At 42.6% G+C, this 20,566-nt stretch overlaps 1 protein-coding gene across 1 annotated transcript in view; it reads left to right on the top strand.

Moving 5' to 3' along the window:
* Positions 1 to 20,566, top strand: part of EME1 (essential meiotic structure-specific endonuclease 1) — a 258,388-nt gene that overhangs the window by 165,972 nt on the left and 71,850 nt on the right. Inside the window, exon 7 of the mRNA XM_044084995.1 lies at positions 20,418 to 20,533. Coding sequence (XP_043940930.1) covers positions 20,418 to 20,533 — 116 coding nt within the window. The remainder of the gene's footprint in view (positions 1 to 20,417; positions 20,534 to 20,566) is intronic.

Here is a 20,566-nt window from a genome sequence, read left to right as displayed (position 1 = left end):
CATAAATAAAAAAGCTTATAACCAAAAACATTTCCTTAAAAACATATATATACATATGTATACACATATATGTGTAAAAAAAGGGTGTAAAAACTCTAATGAAAACTAATGTAAACACATTTGTTAGTGTTTCAGTACAGGCTTAATTGTTGTTACCAAACTCAAACCGGGGGAGAATAAGCATTCCTCCTAAGTATCCATTCTAATTCTTTATTTTCCAAACCATTATTTAAGTCCCCACCCCTGATACTATCAAATATCTGATCAATAACTCTAAACCTAAAATTATGTTCCACGCCATATTTGGTGACATGCTTAGCTAGGGAGTTAGTACTTATATTTCTTTTAATATCAGACATGTGTTCAGTAATCCTGTCTTTTAGCTTCCTCATTGATTTGCCAACATAGAAGGATGAACATTTTATATATGTGGCAAGATAAACTATATGTGAGGAATTATAAGTAGCAGGACAAGAAAACTTAAACACTTTACCAGTTAGTGGATGAGTAAATATCATAATTTTGTTTATGACCTCGCAACATGAACAATTATGGCATGGAATAGTACCAGAAAAACTATATTTATGCCTTGGAATATTATTATGAAAATCTTTATAGTACAGGTTTTGTTTAAGGCTTTGACAGTTTCGATACGAAAACCTGGGGTAATTGCCCACAAGCTTCTCTAACTCGGGTAAAGATGTTCGTATACGCCAGTTTGCTCTAATAATATTTTTAATGGCTGAAGAGGTTCTGTTGTATGTCATAACATATCTAATAACCTCATTCACAGCTGGTTGGATCTGAATATTAGTAGGCTGTTTAACCCCAAAACTAGGTCCAGCAGAGGTAGATCTCCGACTTAATACATTGTCTATTTCTTGATCAAGTTTGTTGCCATTGTATACCTTATCAAGGAACTCATGTTTAGTTTCATTCATCTGTAGGCGACATTTATTTATATCAGAATTTAATCTACTTATACGAATAAACTGACCCTTGCTAATCCCTTAAATGTTAAAACTATGTAGAAACCTGTTCGGATGGACAGGATTCTCATAAACAGTGGTTGGCATATTCTGACCATCAAAATCTATAGTAATATCCAGAAAGTTAGTACTGTCAACTGAGGAAATCATAGAAAACTTCAAAAATTATGTGCTGGAGTTTAGATATACTAAAAATTCATTTAGTGCAACATTATTTCCATGCCAAATAAAGAAAAGATCATCCACAAATCGTTTAAAACATGTTTTTTGGGGGACATTCCACATAGCCATTTACTGGGGGGATGTTGGCTATGCCCTGGTACCGTGGATGATAACACCCATAAGAAATGCACACACACCTATGGAAGAACGCTATAATGAGGCACACGCACAAACTAGGAACGTCATAGAGCATGTGTTTGGGCTTCTGAAGTCACGGTTCTCATGCCTTGATATATCTGGTAGAGCCCTGCAGTATACTCCAGCCACATGTGCACAGATATTCACATTATGTGCTACAGTACACAGTTTGATCCTGCGGAAACAGCTGCAGCAGGATCAGCAAAGGAAGGGATGCACACACCCCCAACATTGCCTAGGCCACCACAGCCATGGTCACAGGAGGACTCTGATGAGGAACCCCTTGCTGATGTCCCTATAGGCAGACGTAGGTATGCTCAGTACACCCTGGCTTTGGCTAAGAGACGATGCATAGCACATTCACTGACAACCTAGGGACTAACACCTTACTCCTGCTCACATACAGATATTAAAATTGATGCCAGCCAAATCACACATCCTGCACCTTTCCGTGTATTGACTGTGTACTGCTCGCGTCAGACAGAGTCAGCTCTGAGCTACAATTGTGTCAACTGCTGTATGCCTACACAGTAATATAGTGGATTGTTATGTTATGTCATTGTAGCTATGGACTGGATACATTATGCAGGCAACTATACTGAGCTATTTGGACAGAAATTACATCCACATGGACTACAGACACCCATTCAACTAACGTCACCATTTGCATTCTGTAGGCCTCATGCTTGGAATATTCATGCTGTTCTTCTGCAACAGATTACTGGTACTTTATTCAAAGGACGTGTTAGAAAGTGAGGTTAAATGATTGTCAGACTAGTGTGTGTCTTAGCAGAACATGGACCTTTGTTCCCCTACACCTCAAAACAGCAATGTCCCCTTGTAATTGCCATAACAATAAATCATCTATGCTGTATGAGCATTTCACACAGTATGCCACACAGCATCAGGGCAGTAATGTACAATTTGAACTTGCATATTATCTGTTAGTTAACTGAGTATAGCAAAGTATGTATGCAAGTAATGGTGTGATGAATGATCCTCTGTCTGTCAAATAGCCTCTGTGGCTCAAAGGACTAAGGTAGGCAGCTTATGTGATGGTGTTCAGGGTTCTAATCCCAAGATATCCAGTCATTTGACATGTTAAGGAGTAATAAGTATTGTTTTACAGACTGTGACTCTGTGTATGCTATACTAATATTAACCTATTTCACATATTAATTACACATTTTCTTCTGCACCACATATCCAAGACCTGTTTTAAGTCTTTGGTAATATTGGATTAGTTAGTGTCAGAAATCGTAAAGGTTGGGACTTGAAATCATATATCAGCACACATATGTTGAAAATAGATCTAAGTACCACCTGCAACATGATGTACTATGACAGTATAATAACGGCTATGAACGAAAAATTGTGCTGTGATGTAATTTATAGAGATTTGACAGGGCCATACACAAAACACTGATCAATAAATTAGAACAACTAGGTATTGATGCACTCTTGATAAGAAGGATAGCTGCATGGCTTACATATAGAACATGGCAAGTATTATACAGCAATTGGACAAGTGAAATAATTAGTTAACAGGCAGGGGTGTCCCACAGGGCACTGTCCTAGGCCCAAACGTGTTAAGATTTCTCTTTAGACCTATCAATTTAATCTGAGTTGTACAGTCTGTATCCAGATGACTTGAAATTGGGCATACTGATTACATGCGTTACAGATGGGGCATGACTGCTAAATAATCTAACTAAATTGACCATTTAGTCACAGGAGTATAATATGCTGATAAATACATCACAAATTAAGCATATATGAAATCTGAAAGACATCAATAGAAAGGTGAAAATTGCATGCAGCACACACTGTTTGAAACTGTAGATTCATTTATGGACCTGAGTATATAGGTGAATCCAGCTTTGAGTTTTTCTAATCATATCATACTCCCGGCCTGGAGTACAGCTAGCTATGGACTGGAGTCTGTTTATGGAACATTAAGTCTCTGATGTAAGCAATGCACCACCCATTTGCACACTGCTTAGCAACGTGCAAACAAGACAAAAATGTGACTGCTCTTGCCCATACACTTAGTTAAGCAGAGCACAAATGTGCTGCTCCTCACACAGATTTGTTTAAAAATTTATTTATATGTATATTATTTATATACATGTGTGTGTATGTGTGTGTCTGTGTCTGTATTGCCTTACATACCCAGATTATGGAGAGTAAAGCTGCACTGCGACATTTATAATATTGGACGAAGGACCAAAAGGCGGTCTCAACATTAGATAATGCACTTATAGTGCACTTACAAATATGTGCAAGTCCAAAGAATAATGTGTTGCAGTTGGTGGACTGTTGGGATATCTGAAGTTCAGAGTTTTGGCAGTCTTCTCTCACGTCACGTGTAAATGATGCTACAATTATTTTACAGCCTTCACTCCCCTTAACCCCTGCTTTTGTCTTTCTCCTGCAAGATCTCTATCTTATCCCCATTTCTAATTCACAGCCTTACACTTCCCCATATTTTGATATTGTATATGGGTAGCGCTCCATTGACTTACCTACATTCTCAGCTCATTCATGTCACTCAACCTTTCCAGGGTGTCAGCAACATGGTGGAGGCAGTCACGGATGTCAGATGGTGCTGTATCCATAACTCTGAACATTTGTCTGGAGTTAGTTTCTGAACATGCCTGTGCCTCCACGACGGCCCAAAACATATGCCGAGTGACACAAGATGAGACACCTGCAACAGGTGGTGGAAGGACAGTAGGCCTCGTATGAGAACTCCTATCAATCTGCTTGTGTGGAACCTTGCCAACTGTTTGGCTATGGCCACTGTCGACAGCTTCTGCAGCCACAGTAGCCACACTTCCCTGTTCAATGTCCCCACCCTCCAACTGAACCATATCTGAGGCCATAGGTGACTGGGTATGCTTAGGCATACTGGCTGTGTATGGTGATAATGAAGACAGGCAAGGGATGTCCACCTCTGTGTCAGATTCATCTCCCAAAACCCCCAGTTGTGCCTCACTTTGGTCACCATCATCATCAGAGTCTGAAGAAACAATGACATCAGGTTGTGAAGGGGACAAAGACCAACCTACCTGGTCACCTGTGGGGGGGGGGGGGGGGAAAGCATTGCATTAATACATGTACTATTTTGTTGCAATATATGTTAAGCTGTATACACTGCTGTCACTATCACACTCTTCTATAACCCACAACCACATATAGTAGGACATTATTTTCTAACCCAAATCTGTAATTATTTGGAAATAAAAGTTCTTTAAACAAGAATCTCATGAGCAAAACATAAATTATATATTACTGTTATCATTCTGCAAAACTCTGCACAGTTGACAGTATGGCAGTCTGTGATGTCCTGACATTACTGTCAAATCAATCACTGTGGTCACACCTACAAGGCATAAGTTTGAGTCTAAACTGTATACAGTCAGAAAACATCTGTACATTTGGCAGTCATGTAGACAGTACATCAATCCAGCCAGCAGGCCTGGGATGACACTTTAGTGAATACACTGAACTATGAATACACTGAACTAAATCTACATCTCTGACAAAACAATTTTGTGCTTACCACAGCAGGAGCACAGTCTCTTCCTACTCATGATGGTCCTGTAAAGGTTTGAGGGAGAGATAATGTAAACAGCAGCACATGTTACAGTATAACGGGTAATGCTTCCAAATATCTCACATTTATAGTAGCTGCTATGTTAACAGGTATGTGGGTCAAAATCTGTGCATGAGCATAAAACTGCAGTTAACCTCCACCCCATAAACACAGGGCATCCATGTAAAACTATGTACACCCTGACATGCTGAATGCTACAGTATTCCAGTGCTGATCCAACTAAGCATATCTGGATGCACCAATTGAGTGGAAACAGTTGCACCTCCATCCACAACATATTGGATGATGGATGCTGTCCTGTGTTGCAAGGTTCACCAGGAATTCTTCAGTGGCTGACAGAGGTTGTTCTGCTGCAGGCCCACCACTAGTGACTTAACGATCCCTGACCACGTCCACTGCACATCTCCGTGCCAAGTTAATCATGTTGGTGGCACAGTGTTGCACCTGCTCATATGTGTGATTCTGGTGACCCACAGCATTAATGTTGTGTATCAGTTCACCCCGCAAGGCTGCATACTCTTGCCTATTTGCCCTCCCTCTGGTCAGCAGGACTTGGTAGTGTTGTCTCAAGGCCTCAATGAGGTTGTTTTCTGCCTCAGTGAAAGGTGCACGGCATCTGGCATGCATGATATCTCCTGAAGAATAAATAAATGAGAACACGTTAGAATCACATATGTGGGAGTACAGTATGTAGAGATACAGCAATAAAGGAAGCCTATTAGTATTCCCTGTTTGATTACACATCTCATAATCAGCAGTGTGCCAAACATACAATGGTTGTAGAAGCAACTAGGATAGTAGAAATAGTGACCCACTCCTGTTTGTGACATGACAGGTACTTGTGTATGATCACACAACAAACACAAGGAGTCTCTTGTAGTGTGTCCCATACCAGGGAAACCCCCACCCATAACATATTTATGAACAATAATGCCAACCAAATAGTATGGTACTGCTACAACTGATGATAAAGGAAGTATCCAGGAGACCTGTGTAGCTAGTTAACACAGAGCATAATACCCTTGCTGTATTCTACATCCTCTGTAGGTGTAACGCAGCTGGAGATCACTGGCATGTCATCAGTACAGTTCTAAGAAAGGCTTACTGATGTAATCCCCATTCACCCTAAGTGTATTTAAACATATGCATCAAATTGGAAACAAAATGGTTACATACCTGATGGAGTACAAAACTCCTCTGTTGAAAGATACAGCTATACGAGTACTGTGTGAACGAGTTAACCATACAAACTAACTCTCATACATAGTGGTTCCCTTACCTAGGTGTTTGCCTTTTTAAGATGGTTCCCATTAGCAGGGGATTGCCCCTGAACGAATCTGTGGTTCAGGATTGCTACATGCGGCATGCACAGCTGATTTGCAGTATAATCAGCCAATCCATTGCAACTGCTCAACAATATACAAGGCCTCAATGTAGATTCCATCCCCTTTCTCACATTTTAGGGTGGAAATTACTGGGTTTGAGATGGACAGCAGAGAGAATGTTTGTACAGCTACTTATTATATACAGATGTGTTTGCTACAGGCTGAAGTAAGCAGTTGGCATAGTTAGTCTGCAGAATGTGCAGGATAACAACACTTAAGCGTAACTGTGTGACCTGTGGCAGCCATGATGTACAGCCAGAGCCAGATTGAGGGAACCCATCCCACTGGAAAGTAAGGTATGTGTTTAAGGTAATTATGTTAGCAATAGGTGTCCTTAACAGATTAAAAGGAAACATGCTTGGTGTATCCTACAACAGGATAGGGGGTACATTAACCATTATGTCAACCAGTCAAATAACCGCCAAGTCGTGTTGTGTCACGGTAGTCATCTGGAATGTGTGTGCTGGCAACCCTTGCTTCTAGCACAGCCTTCATGTATGTATGTTACTTATGAAGCTGTGGTTGTCTGTACTATCACTAGGAAATCATTGTGGGCTGCAGTCTTGATATGACTGGGCCTCATTTGAATTACATACTTCAAAATCCTCTGGGAATTTATAATAATGCATGACCTGACATTCTGTGCACTTTCTAGTGTTGTAACAGGAATAGTTTAAATGTGATTCATCTGTAGGCCTTTGACTGCCATTATTTAGAATTATGCATTCAAAATGTACTGCTTTGGGTGGATAAATAGGTGATGAGACAGTTGTACATATCAGACTTTACACTGGTGATATACACATACATGTATTTTTAATGCTAGATACAGCTGTATTTGAACCCAGGACCATGTGGACCAAACATTGATGTTTTCAAAGCATTTAGCAGATTGAGCGACTAAGTCACTGTTATAGTAGGTGTATTTTTACGTGTTGTAAGTGCACACTTGCCTGCAGTTACATACCTTGCTAACATCTGTTATTATGGGTATGGCTTTATAGCGTACCTCACTAACATCTATTATGATGTGTATGGCTTTATAGTGATATATTACTCTACCAGAGATCCATTTAAACTATTTTTCCATTAATCATGTAGCAGGTGTATTTTTTCATGTTGTAGATATAATTGCACATTACCTTCTGTTACATGCATCATTTATATTTATTATTGTGTGTATGGCTTTATAATGATATCTTTCTGTACCAGTTACAGTCCTATTTTTCCATTAATCTTGTAGCTGATTTGTGAGATGCAGTGCGATGAAACGGGGGTGCAAGCAGAGGGAAAAACATGGTGAAAGGCAGGTAGGTATGTGCAGGAATTGTGTAGGAAAGAACAATATCTATCCATTACTTCTACGGCAACAACTGTTTACTTTAACAGTTTTATTAGCTGAATTTTGACTGGCACCCCCAGAGAGAGGGTGACAACAATATGTGTGTTAAGACAATTCGACCAAATTAAGTGTGTCCAGTGGACACGTGCAAAATGGAGAGGTATGTATGGGACAATATGTTTTCTGGGATAGGTGCCTTTTTTTTTTTCTTTTAACGTGAGAGTGGAATGTTGGGGAAGGGGCATAGGTATGTGTGAGGATGGTAAATTGGGAAGGTGAGGAAGTTTCTGCAGACAAACAAGACAGCAGACAGGGTTGGTGTGTGACATAAGACGGGGTGAACACCTTGGTTGTGAGAGTGTTGTGGAATCCCAGTCCTATGGATGTCAGACAGTATCAGTGTGACTCAAGTCCTCACCCATTAGACTTTCAGCACTGAACCTTCACTGCTTGAGGCAGTGGTCGATGCCGGCACCTGGGACCAGACTGTCTCACCAGGATGGACAGCATGCTCTCCACCTGGCGTAAAAGTGCACCAGCAATTTGGCGCAGCAGCTCATGCATCATTCCTGGCAGTTCATCGAAGGGGACAAAAGCACCCCCCTCCACCTCCACTCCCAGAGTGGGTACCACACCCAGCCTGTAGGGTACCTGATGGACCAAGTAGTGCAGGGGCAGCAAAGGGGACGCCAACAGGCTGCATCCCCGACATGCTGGGGCCACGGTGCCTCGGCTGGGAGAGCCAAGGTGGGTGGATCACTGGGAACTGCCCTACCTTGTCACGCTGTGGTAAATTAAATATATAGACATAAGGAAAAATAAACATAACCAAACAATTGTAATTAATAACATAAGATAAAATAATGAGTAATGGAAACACATTGAAAATAATATAATAAGGAACGCAGCAATAAATAATGTAAATGAAAGTTTTTTTAACAGAAAAGCAATATTAAATTATTCATAAGGCCAAACTAAGGTAATTTTACTTCTTCTTCTTTTGGCTACTCCCGTTAGGGGTCGCCACAGCGGATCATGTGTTATCATTTCTTCATGTCCTCTGCATCCTGCTCTGTCACACCAACCACCTGCATGTCCTCTCTCACCACATCCATAAACCTTATCTTAGGCCTTCCTCTTTTCCGGTTACCTGGCAGCTTCATCCTTAGCATCTTTTTCCCAGTATACTCTGCATCCCTCCTCAGCACATGTCCAAACCAACGTAATCTTGCCTCTCTGGCTTTGTCTCTAAACCTTCCAACCTGGGCTGACCCTCTAATATACTTATTCCTAATCCTGTTCACCCTCATCACACCCAGTGCTAATCTTAACATCTTTAACTCTGCCACGTCCAGCTCTGACTCCTGCCTTTTTGTCAATGCCATTGTCTCCAACCCATATAACATAGCTGGTCCCACTACCCCCTTGTAGATCTTCCCTTTCACTCTTACTGGTACTCGTCTGTCACAAATCACTCCTGACACTCTTCTCCACCCACTCCATCCTGCCTGTACTCTTTTCTTCACCTCTCTTCCACACTCACCATTACTCTCAACTGTTGATCCCAAGTATTTAAACTCATCCACCTTTGCCACCTCTACTCTCTGCATCCTCACCATTCCTCTATCCTCCTTCTCATTCACAAACATATATTCTGTCTTAGTTCTGCTGACCTTCATTCCTCTTCTCTCTAGAGCATATCTCCACCTCTCCAGGGTCTCCTCCACCTGTTCCCTACTCTCACTACAGATCACAATGTCATCTAAAAACATCATAGTCCACGGGTCAAACTTAGTCTTAACGGGTCTTAGTCAAACTAAGAGGTAATTACAAATATGATAATATCAAATTATAATAAATATAATTAATAAATAAAAGAAAAGAGGTGGGGTGAGAGAGAAAAGTACATCATTAGTAACTTCACAGAAAATATAACTACACAGACTACTACTATATACTTCTAGATAGGTTAGATTTCACTTTAAGAACGCTGACTGCTTATACTGTATAGACAAAGTTGCACATACATACCTCTTAACATGTTAGCATGGGATATTATGGACCAAGCCATGCAAAATGGTGGTACAAAGGCACATCAACAGGGAACATTTTTACACAGTGTGCTTATACATTAGTAGCAAGGTGTTCTGATAACATATTTGCCATTCAATCGCATTCCAAGTAATGTCATATATCTTCAAATCAAAGGACCAGACATATGGGGCAGCAGTCATTACATTCCGCAAAAATCAAAACAGTTGAGAGGTATGATGTTTTGTAGTCCTATCTCGCCATTATTCTTCACCTGTGGGTTTGGAGCCGACAGTTGGCTCAGACTCGGCCTATATACTAGCTCGAAAGTCTTTGATTGGCTGGCTAAGATGGTATCCCACAATACCATGCTCCACATCCCCAGACCTCGTTTGCCGCTTGTAGATCTCGGACGTGGTCTCGACTTGGCTTGGCTAAGTACCTTTTGAAAACTATTTTTCTTGGAAATTTCTTGAGAAATCATCTGATACTGTTTGATGTTTAATTAGAATTTGTGTGAGAGCGATTGCTGGCATTTCTGGTTTTCTTGTGTGTGCTTGTGCATTTTTGTGGCATCCCTTTCCTCGGGCTAGGCCCGTTTGAGTTAGAGGACGTAGTCCTCCCTTGTGTTTGTTCGTCGGACTTTGTTGTTGTTGTTCTCTTGTGTGGAGACGGTTTTAATTAGAGGTCTCTTATCGTTGTGTCTAGTCAGTGACTGTCTGTTAGAGTAGGCGCTCGCTTCCCGCCTTTTCTTCTCAGTTACGAGAAAGTTGTAGTTCTGTGCTCAGTTCTATCATGTCTAAAGAGCAAAAAGAACATAAGCCTTCCGGCTTTAAAAAGTGTTCGAAATGTGCATATAAAATGTCTATTACAGACGGACATTCCGTCTGTGTTTATTGTCTTGGAGCCATCCACCTTCAGGAGTCTCGCAGTTTTTGTCACTCCTTTAGTCCTCGGGTGCACCAAGAAAGGAAAAATAAGTTGATACTAAAGGATCTATTAAAACCATCCTTCAAGGAAAAGTTAGCTTCGACTCCCAGCTCTGAGTCAAAGTCTAAAGCTTCTAAGTCCAAAAAGAGATCACCGGCTCCATCTTTGGTCTCGGAGCCGCCCTCTAAGATTTTGGTTGTGGAATCTGCTTCCTCGGCTCCACCGATCTCAGAGCCGCAGGAAGTCACTGTTTTGACTGAACCTTCGACCGCTCTGATCATTTTGGAACCAATTCGGAGCCGGTCTCCAAGTTTAAGACAAGTCTCTCCAGATAAGAGGTCTGCTTTTCCATCAGTTTCCTCCAAATCCTCTAGGCTTTCAGATCTGGACGTGGATAGGGTGGTGCTCCTGGAATCGCCAGTGTTGGCAAAACTCTTCTCGGCTCCAACCCAGTCGGTACCGGAGCCAGCCCTGTTAGTAGTACCTGCTATTCCTCCTCCGAGCGCATCGTTGTCTTCGGAGCTGGTGAGCTCCGCTCCGAGGGATGTTCCTGTGTCGGCTCCAATACCCCAACTGGGATTCTCGGTACCGACTTCGGCTCCCACCCTGTCGGCTCTGTCCACAGGGTCCGGGACCTGAGTCTCTTCTGTCGGCGCCGAGGGGGATGACTCGGAGCACAGGTCGGTGCCGAGCCTTCCTCTGGGCGCATCGGCAGGGGAGACTCCGGCCCTGGTCATAGCCCTAGAGGGCGGTCGGTCCTCAGACTCAGGGGGCCCCACCTTCGAGGCAGTGCGGAGCGCGCTGGCTGGTTCAGCTACCTCCCTCGGATCGGTTCTCCCGTCCCCTACTGCACTGGCGAGAGCTTCTGACACTCCTCTATCATTGGACAGCAGGGCACACAGGCCTAAGGACACCCCCATGAGCGGTCCCCTTCTTTCTGAGGAATCCTCAAACTCTGTGCCTGAGGAACTCCCCAGAAAGAAATCTTGTAAGAGGAAGCATATAGACTCCCAAGACAAGTCCCTCACTTCAGATACTGACCTCGAGGAGTTGGAGGGGTCCCCCAAGTCTTTTTCTGAGGAAGTTTCGTTCTCCGAAACACTGGAGATTTTGAAACAAAGAGGAGACTGGCCTTCCAAAAACCCCTCCGAGGAGGAGTCAGTATTTCTTAAGGCCTTTGGCGCCCAGCCTTCCGCCTTCTGGGTATCTCCACCCTTCGATGAGCTCCTAGACTTAATTTGTCGAAGGGTGTGGGAGACCCCTGACTCAGTGGAGCCTGTCCCTCAACGGCCGAACAAATTCTTGTCTGCCCCCCAAGGGAAGGAATTTCTGACAAAAGGAACCCCGGTAGATTCTATGGTGGTGGCGGCCGCCATACAGAAGGAAGTTGCGGAATCTTCCTCTACGGTTCATCCCCCGAACAAGGAGTCCAGGATGATGGACCGCTACGGGAAGCGTACCCTTTCTTCAGCGACCTTTACCCTGCGGTCGCAGAATTACTTGACTCATTTCACGCGGCTCCAAAGAGATCTCCTTAAGGAGGTAGGAGATACTCTCAGGGGTAATGTTCTTGAGACCGTGGCTCAAACAGTCAACGCTCAGCTTTCCACCCTTAATTCTATTGCGAACTCGTCCATGTGACTAATCTCGTATGCGGCCGAGGGAGTGAGTAGGGCGGCCAGTTCAGGAGTGGCCCTCAGGAGGCAGGCCTGGCTACGCCTGTGTCACTTTGCGGAGGCCTTTAAGTCTTCCTTTACTGATGCCCCTTTCAACGGTTCCTCCTTGTTTGGGACCAAAGTAAAACACACACTCACCAGGTGCGAACAAGAGGGTAAGACCTTGTCTGCCGTGGGAGTCCATTTTTCTCTACCGTCGAGACCTTATCCCAAGGCTCAGCGGGGGGGGGGATGTAGTTCAGAAAATCACAGAGATCGTTTCTTGACGCACAAGGTGAGACCCCCCCTCGAGGCAGAGGGGGGGTCATACTCTGGAAGATGCCGCCCCAGAGTCAGAGGGGGCCCCCGCAACTCAGGGGACCGGGATTCTTTCCGCGGTTCCCCATACTCTCACTCTTGAGGGTGTGCCCGGCTGCGCTTCTCCGGAGCCAGTCGGGGGTCGGATTTCCCATTATCCGGAAGCCTGGGCAAGAATAACCCAGGACAGATGGGTTTTAGGGATAATCGCCAGAGGTTACACCATTCCATTTCACTCCTTTCCACCTACCCCCAAAAGGATCCCAGACCCACAACCCGGTCGAAGGGACCAAGCAGCATCAGAGGTCTCTCAGCTGCTAGAAAAAGGAGTCATCCAGCTAGTCCCCCCAGACCAGATCGGATTAGGGACCTACTCAAGATTCTTTTTGGTGCCGAAAAGCACGGAGGACCTGAGACCCATTCTGGATCTCAGCAGACTAAACCATTATGTTCGCAAGTCCAAGTTCCGAATGGTCACACTACAATCAATTCTTCCGCTGTTGGCAAAGGAAGTATGGATGTGCTCCATCGACCTGAAGGATGCCTATTACCACATAAAAATGGACAAAGCATTCCGGTGTCATCTACTCTTCCGGCTGGGAGCCAGACACTTCCAGTTTCGAGCCCTGCCCTTTGGTCTCACCACAGCCCCCAGGGGTGTTCACCAAATGCATGGCAGTGGTGACGGCTCACTTGAGGCGTCTAGGATTCCAGGTTTTTCCTTACCTGGACGACTGGCTCCTAGCCGCCCCCACCAAGCATCTACTTTGTCAAAACAGAAACTATACCATCAGCATTTGCCATCAGCTAGGCATCATAATAAACTGGAAAAAATCTGCCTTGCTACCCTCACAGCGTGTCTTATTTATAGGAACAGAGTTGGATACTATATGAGAGCGTTTCTGCCCATGGAAAGGATCACGAGGTTACAAGGGCAGGTTCAGAAGATGATACCTTTGACATGCGTAAAGGCAAGGCTAGTGCTGCAGCTACTAGGCACGATGGCATCCACTATCATGACGGTTCCTTTAGCGAGGCTGCACATGCGCATATTACAGTGGCTCCTGTTTGCCCAGTGGTCCTTCAGAGTTTGCCTCTATCTCATCCCATCTTAATCACAAACATATGCAGACAGGATCTGAGTTGGTGGCTGTGCACCAACAATCTAGTAGTGGGGAAACCGTTCTCTTCACCCGACCCGGTAGCCACAGTGACCACGGACGCCTCCCGGATAGGGTGGGGGGGGGCATTATCTCGGCAGGTTGGTCCAAGGTACGTCGCAGGAACACGAGATGAATTTGCACATAAATGTCCTGGAGATGAGGGCAGTGCTCCTAGCATTGCAGGCACTACAACATGTCCTCCCGACCGGGACGATTGCAATACACTCGGACATGTCCGTAGTGTGGTATCTCAACAAACAAGGGGGAACCCGATCATATCCACTATGCAGGGAGGCTATGAGAGTGTGGAATTGGGCGATAGCTTCCCACAGGACCTTGATAGCAACGCACATTCCGGGGAAAACCAATGTGATTGCGGACAAGTTAAGCAGGGCTATCCTTCCGCCCTACGAGTGGTCCCTGAACCGACAGGTGGCGGACAGCATATTCAACAAATGGGGTCAGCCTTGCTGCGACCTATTTGCCAGTCCTCTCAATGCGAAATGCCACGCATTCTTCTCACTGATACCTCCATTGGGGGGATATCCAAGGGACGCTCTTGCACACATTTGGCCCTCGGGTCTGCTATATGCTTTCCCTCCGTTTCCCCTCATCTCGAAGGTGATTCAGAAAGCACTATCTCTGGGAAGCAGATTGATTCTGATCGCTCCATACTGGCCTCGACAGGTGTGGTTCCCCTTTCTCCAACAGTTTGCAGTGGAGCCTCCTTGGACTCTGGACGCTCGTCCGGACTTACTGACACATATGTCGGGACAGCTCCACCCCTCCCTGGAAACCATCCGGCTGACCGCCTGGCTACTCCACTTCCGAACATAGTCAGGTATCACGATTTTTCTCCAAATGTAGTACATATCCTTCCATCCTCTCACAAACCAGCCACTAGGAAGATCTATTCCAGTAAGTGGAAAAGGTTCTCGATATGGGCACAGTCTAAAAATATTGACCCCTACACGGCTCCCATCAACACTGTGCTAGAATTCCTGTCTCAACTATTCTACCAAGGGTCAGCCCCAGCCACCATAAAAGTTCAACTAGCAGCCATCTCTAATTATCATGTGGCTCATGAACCCAGCTTAATGGCGCACAGACTATGTAAAGCCTTCATGAAAGGCACACTACTCCTTCGTCCCCCTATAGCTCAACCGGTTATGCCTTGGGACCTTAATTTTGTTCTGCAGGCGCTCACTCTTGCACCCTTTGAACCTGCTGCTTCCTGCGATTTGAAATTTCTGACATGGAAATCGGCCTTTCTAATAGCCATTACTTCTGCCAGGAGGGTTTCAGAGCTGCAGGCCTTGTCAACTAAACCCCCTTACCTGGTTTTTCATAAATACAGGGTCTCCCTCAGGCCGAACCCTACCTTTCTTCCCAAAGTAGTGTCACTGTCTAATATTAATCAATCCATTGAACTGCCAGTATTCTTTCCCAATTTCTCTGACAAGGCGGAGTATCAGTTTCATACGTTGGACGCTCATAGGCAACTCCGCTTTTATCTACACAGGACTAAAGAATGGAGGAAATCAGATCAACTTTTCATTTTGTTCTCAGACAACCGCTTAGGATCAGCAGTGTCCAAAGTAACCATTTCTAGATGGCTATCCGGTTACATCTCCTTTATTTACCAGACAAGAGGCAGAAACATACCCTTTCCAGTCAGAGCACATTCTACAAGAGCAGTGTCAACGTCTACAGCATTTCAAGCCAGACTATCCTTGGATGATATATGCGCAGCTGCAACATGGGCTTCTCCTCATACCTTTGTGTCCCATTACAGATTGGATGTGGTGTCCAGGGGCAGATCTTCCTTTGGCTCCACTGTGCTCAGGAGTATCTTTCATTGAGCCACCCGGGATATAGGTGCTAGGGACGCTGTCCCACAGGTGAAGAATAATGGCGAGATAGGACTACATAACATCAATTAGTTATGTACTTACCGTAACGCTAGATGTATGTAGTCCATCTTGCCATATATTCTTCATTACTCACCCACTGTCCCTCTGCCTGGAGAATTTGGAGGATCTCGTTTGATAACCCTGGTATTAGTCCCTTTAGACAACTTGTTGGACCTTATCTTCTTGGCTGTGGATCTGTGTGTGTGTGTGCATTGCACAAATGGCTTTTGTTAGCAGCAAACTAGATCTGGGGATGTGGAGCATGGTATTGTGGGATACCATCTTAGCCAGCCAATCAAAGACTTTCGAGCTAGTATATAGGCCGAGTTGGAGCCAACTGTCGGCTCCGAACCCACAGGTGAAGAATATTTGGCGAGATGGACTACATACATCTAGCGTTATGGTAAGTACATGACTAATTGTTCATGTACACTAATTATACTAGACAGCTGGACATTTCTCAGTTGGCTGCCATGGGAGTAGAAGCCACAAGCAGTGACTACAGGAAGACTGAACATTTTATTTTAAAAAACAAATTTTCAGACCATCTCCTTTAAAACTTTTATTGATTCCTATTGTGTCAAATTGTGCATTTACACACATGCATAGCTGCGTCTGGTGTTAGATTAGAACCCACAAGCAGTGACTACAGGAATACTGAGCACTTTATTTGAAAAAGTAATTATCAAAGCACCATCTCCTTTTACACTTTATTGGCTAATGTTGCTTCACATCTGGCATTTACAGACATGGATAGCTGTGTAAGACTTCTGTTAACTTAGATACCCTGTTCAAAGCAACATCTCCTTTTACACTTTATTGATGAATGTTGTTTCAAATCTTGATTTACACACATGCATAGCTGTGTAGGAACTGCATTACCTTACACATTTATCCTATTTATTTATTAACTGCAACGTACAGCATATATCAGATAAAATGAGCAGAACACAAGCTTGTCCCTTAATCTGGGAACTGCACTGCAGTTATGTATGACATATGTTTGCACATTATTTAGTACTTCACATTTATCATTTGTCTAATGTTGGATTAGAACCCACAAGCAGTGACTACAGGAATACTGAACATGTTATTTGAAAAAAAATTAATTATCAAAGTACCATCTCCTTTTAAACTTTATTGATTAATGTTGCTTCAGATCTGGCATTTACACACATGGATAGCTGTCTAGGACTTCTGTTAACTTATCCGTATACCCTGTTCATTTATTGAGTGCAACCTACAGCATATTTCAGATAATGAGCAGACCGTAACCTACAGCATATTTCAGACAATGAGCAGACCAGAACAGTGACTCTTGATCTAGGCAGACCACAACATTAACTGATGGTTGGAAGCTATACTACACAGTACTTCATGCCTACTTGCTTTACCATTTTGTACTAATACATAGTTTGGTACTATGTAAATTTGAATGCTTCTGTATACACCTTATGTGTTGCTAAAAGTTTAACTGTGGAGCTTTACTCCCCGGGCCTTCACTGAAAATGGACATGCATCCAGTCGGACTTTCCAGGTCAACAAATGTAAAATAAATAATAAATAATTTCAGATAATCACTGATACATTAATAAAGATGTAAGATGCCACAGGTGTTTCAAACCTGACTGTTAAGACTGCAGAATCTGTATTTACTTTATTGTATTACTTAGTTATGCATTAAGGTATTACTTTAATGATTTTCTTACTTCCACGCACTTGCGTCATCCTGGTCAAATGCATGCATTGCAAGCCCTATCTTCTGCAGCTGTGGTAAGAGAAGCATATCATTATGCATACCAATTTTGCCATATCAAGCTGTTATATTTATAAATTACTGGAAAACATACTTGCATATCTGTAGGGTGTGCCCATCCCTGGCCTCTTGGACCCATGTGTCCAAGGTTCCCCTCTTCCTACTTTTCAGGTTGTCATAGTGGAGATGACACTGCTCACCAGAAAGCATTCTTGCTAAACTGCCTCACATATTGTATTTTATTTGATGAAATATCTTTTAGAGTGGTCCTCTGGGATCTGTGGAATAATGTAACGTGGTGACAAGGTGTCAACCGGCCCCAGTCTCCAAATGCAAATGACCCCAGCCAGGGATTCAGCTGCATCTGAAAAAGAATCTAGCGTGCAAATATTTCTTCCAGCCCCGACAGACAAAATTGCCATTCCCTCCCATGTTCCATACATTAAGAAGGAGAAGAACTGAATAAAGAAAACATTACCCCAGACAATTTGTCATGCTCAGCTGCTGAAAGGTGTTATCTCTTGGAGAGACAGTCAGTTTGTGAATCTAAAGATCACAGAATACCCCTGAATACTTTATTGGATATTACATTTACAGCCCATTCACAGTCTAGGATACTAACTTGAGAAGTAGTACGTTACAGGGCCCTGCATTATGCAACAAATCTATGAAGGATTCCATAAGGAGAACAAACAGTGCTAATGACAAATGGAACTCTTGTATGGCAATTAAACAACTTTATAGCTAAAATGATGCATCAAAAGCTAATGTGAATATGAAACTTGAAAGAATAGTGGTTAACGCAGAAACTTGTAGGGGTGCAGAGAATACAAACCATGGCCAAAGTAATCTCTTTACAAAGATGAATTATTAGAGTAATGTGCCTAATGAAATAATCCACAGTCATAAATAATATGATGTACTAAAATAACTTCCTTCCACAGTAAAGACTCTCTGAAGAGGCACACAAAGGTTTTGAGTAAGAGTATAGTTAAGTTACCAAGGTGAGATGACTACTCCAAGCAATATGGGTGAAATATGCCCTAATGTCTATAAGCAAAGAAGGTCACCTGACAATATACAGGTACTGCTAGGGCAGTAAAACACAGACATTAATGCTTGATGCCCTTGTATGTCAGACACCAAATCATAGGGGGAAACATAATACTAAATGGCAACATAACAGTTATCAGTTTATAAACAGGAAAGTATCAATCCAGTATATAAAGTGTATGCTGAGTCACTGAACATAGTGGGGTGACATGCAAGATGGATGTCAGAAACAATCTATAAAGACTAAACGTGGAGTAATATGGTAAGTCATGGACCATACTGTAGTGATACCCAAGATTAAATATCAAAACAGAGTCACTTTTGTTTTGACACACAAATACAGAGTAATATGCCAGTCATCTTTATCCTGTACTAGCCTGTGTTCATCCCATGAATGCCATTGTTCTTCTGCTGAGTTCAGCTGTTTCAGAGTAGATCCTAACAACTAGATTTAAGGGTTACGGAGAGTGCAGGGAGGGCTTGCTGACTTGGAGGAAAAAAAGCTTATTTAACTTTTTTTTTGCTGGTTTGATTTCCTGACCAGATGAAATCTGTGAGTCGATTTCATGTCGAGTAGTAATTCAAGGAATTCATGGACAAAGGACCTTCTAATTTAATAACTTGATCTGTGTCTCAAACTGTTTTCTTTGCTGCTGCACCAAGAGGAAATAATCATTATTAACATGAGTTTTTATCCCTTTGTATAGCAGTGGCCCCTTTGACTATGCAGCTGTCTCCAAAAACTTGGTGGTGTTTTATAATACATCTACCACATTTTTTCTGTTACTGATATTTATCTAATGAGCTAATGCTATCTATCCCATTGGTGCATTTCAGGTATAGACTTTCAAGTGGAATCTCATCAAATATTGCTGTGTAGATCAGGCAAAATTCATATGTCATTAACCTGTAAGGAGAAGAGGAGAAGAATATAATTACCGTACCTGTTATGATTTTTATATATTTTTTTATGCAGCCTGTTTAGTTACAGAATGCAGCTTTGTATTCTGTAATGGGTCAGATCACTGAGGTGTAAAATGGTACAGCGATTTCTCTGGATCTGTGGAGTAAATTAAGTATAACTTTTAGAATTGGATGTTTCATTTTTTTTTAATCTTGGTAGAGAAACATGGTCAAAGATTAACTTTTATCATTGTGCTTAGATCTTCTATGATGCTTACAGTGATATTAAGCAAATGAACAGAAAGCCAATGGCAACCAAATGATGTTGAGATACCAGTTGTAATGTAGTAAACCAGCAAACCAAAGCAACCACCACAGCTGATAGCATATAATTTATTAAAAGGATAAGCGTTTTTGCACAATCAGTGCTTCATCAGATCCATACATAAACATTTTAAAACAGTCACTTTATATAATCACATACATTATGCAAAAAATATAAAGCAACCAATAGAAGCATGAATAAATATAATTCAACCAAATCTGTATTTTCTCACCAGATTGCTCTAATTAGAAAGTGAAGATAAATAGCATTAGTTAAGTTTTTGCTCGGATATTATTAATCTTAGTTTTGCAGGTCTTATCACAAGCTGTAGATTCCAAGCTCACATGAGTTTTTAGGCAGTCTTTACTCACTGGATTAATTGTCAATGTATTGTCAACATAAATAATACAAGTAAACTAGGGAATTCATTAGCATGGTAAAGTTGCTTTAACTTGTTCACTACATTTTCCTTGTCTTTGCTCACATTACATGGCAACATTTTACAATTAATTGGTTTCATTAATTAATAATATTGAAGGCTGCAGTACTGTGCGAATGAAATGCTGAGTCTGCATTTTGACAGTTACATATGCAGAGCTTAAGTAGATATCCGAGACTGTCTTTAATGATGATTCTTTCCTATCTGTTTTTTTTTCTTTCTTTCTTGTTTTCAAGGCTTTGGTGGACCTGCAACTGCACACAGGGGTACAGATTCGGTTTATAGAGACATGGAAGGAGTTTGCTGACTACATTGGGATGTTCACCAAGGCTGTGGCAGAAGCACCATTCAAGTAAATATCAAAGGCAATTCTACCTACCTCTTT

Source organism: Protopterus annectens, chromosome 10.part0 (genome assembly GCF_019279795.1).
Source record: "Protopterus annectens isolate FY-2018-M chromosome 10.part0, PAN1.0, whole genome shotgun sequence".
Taxonomy (NCBI): domain Eukaryota; kingdom Metazoa; phylum Chordata; order Ceratodontiformes; family Protopteridae; genus Protopterus; species Protopterus annectens.
This window is presented reverse-complemented; position numbering and strand designations above follow the sequence as displayed.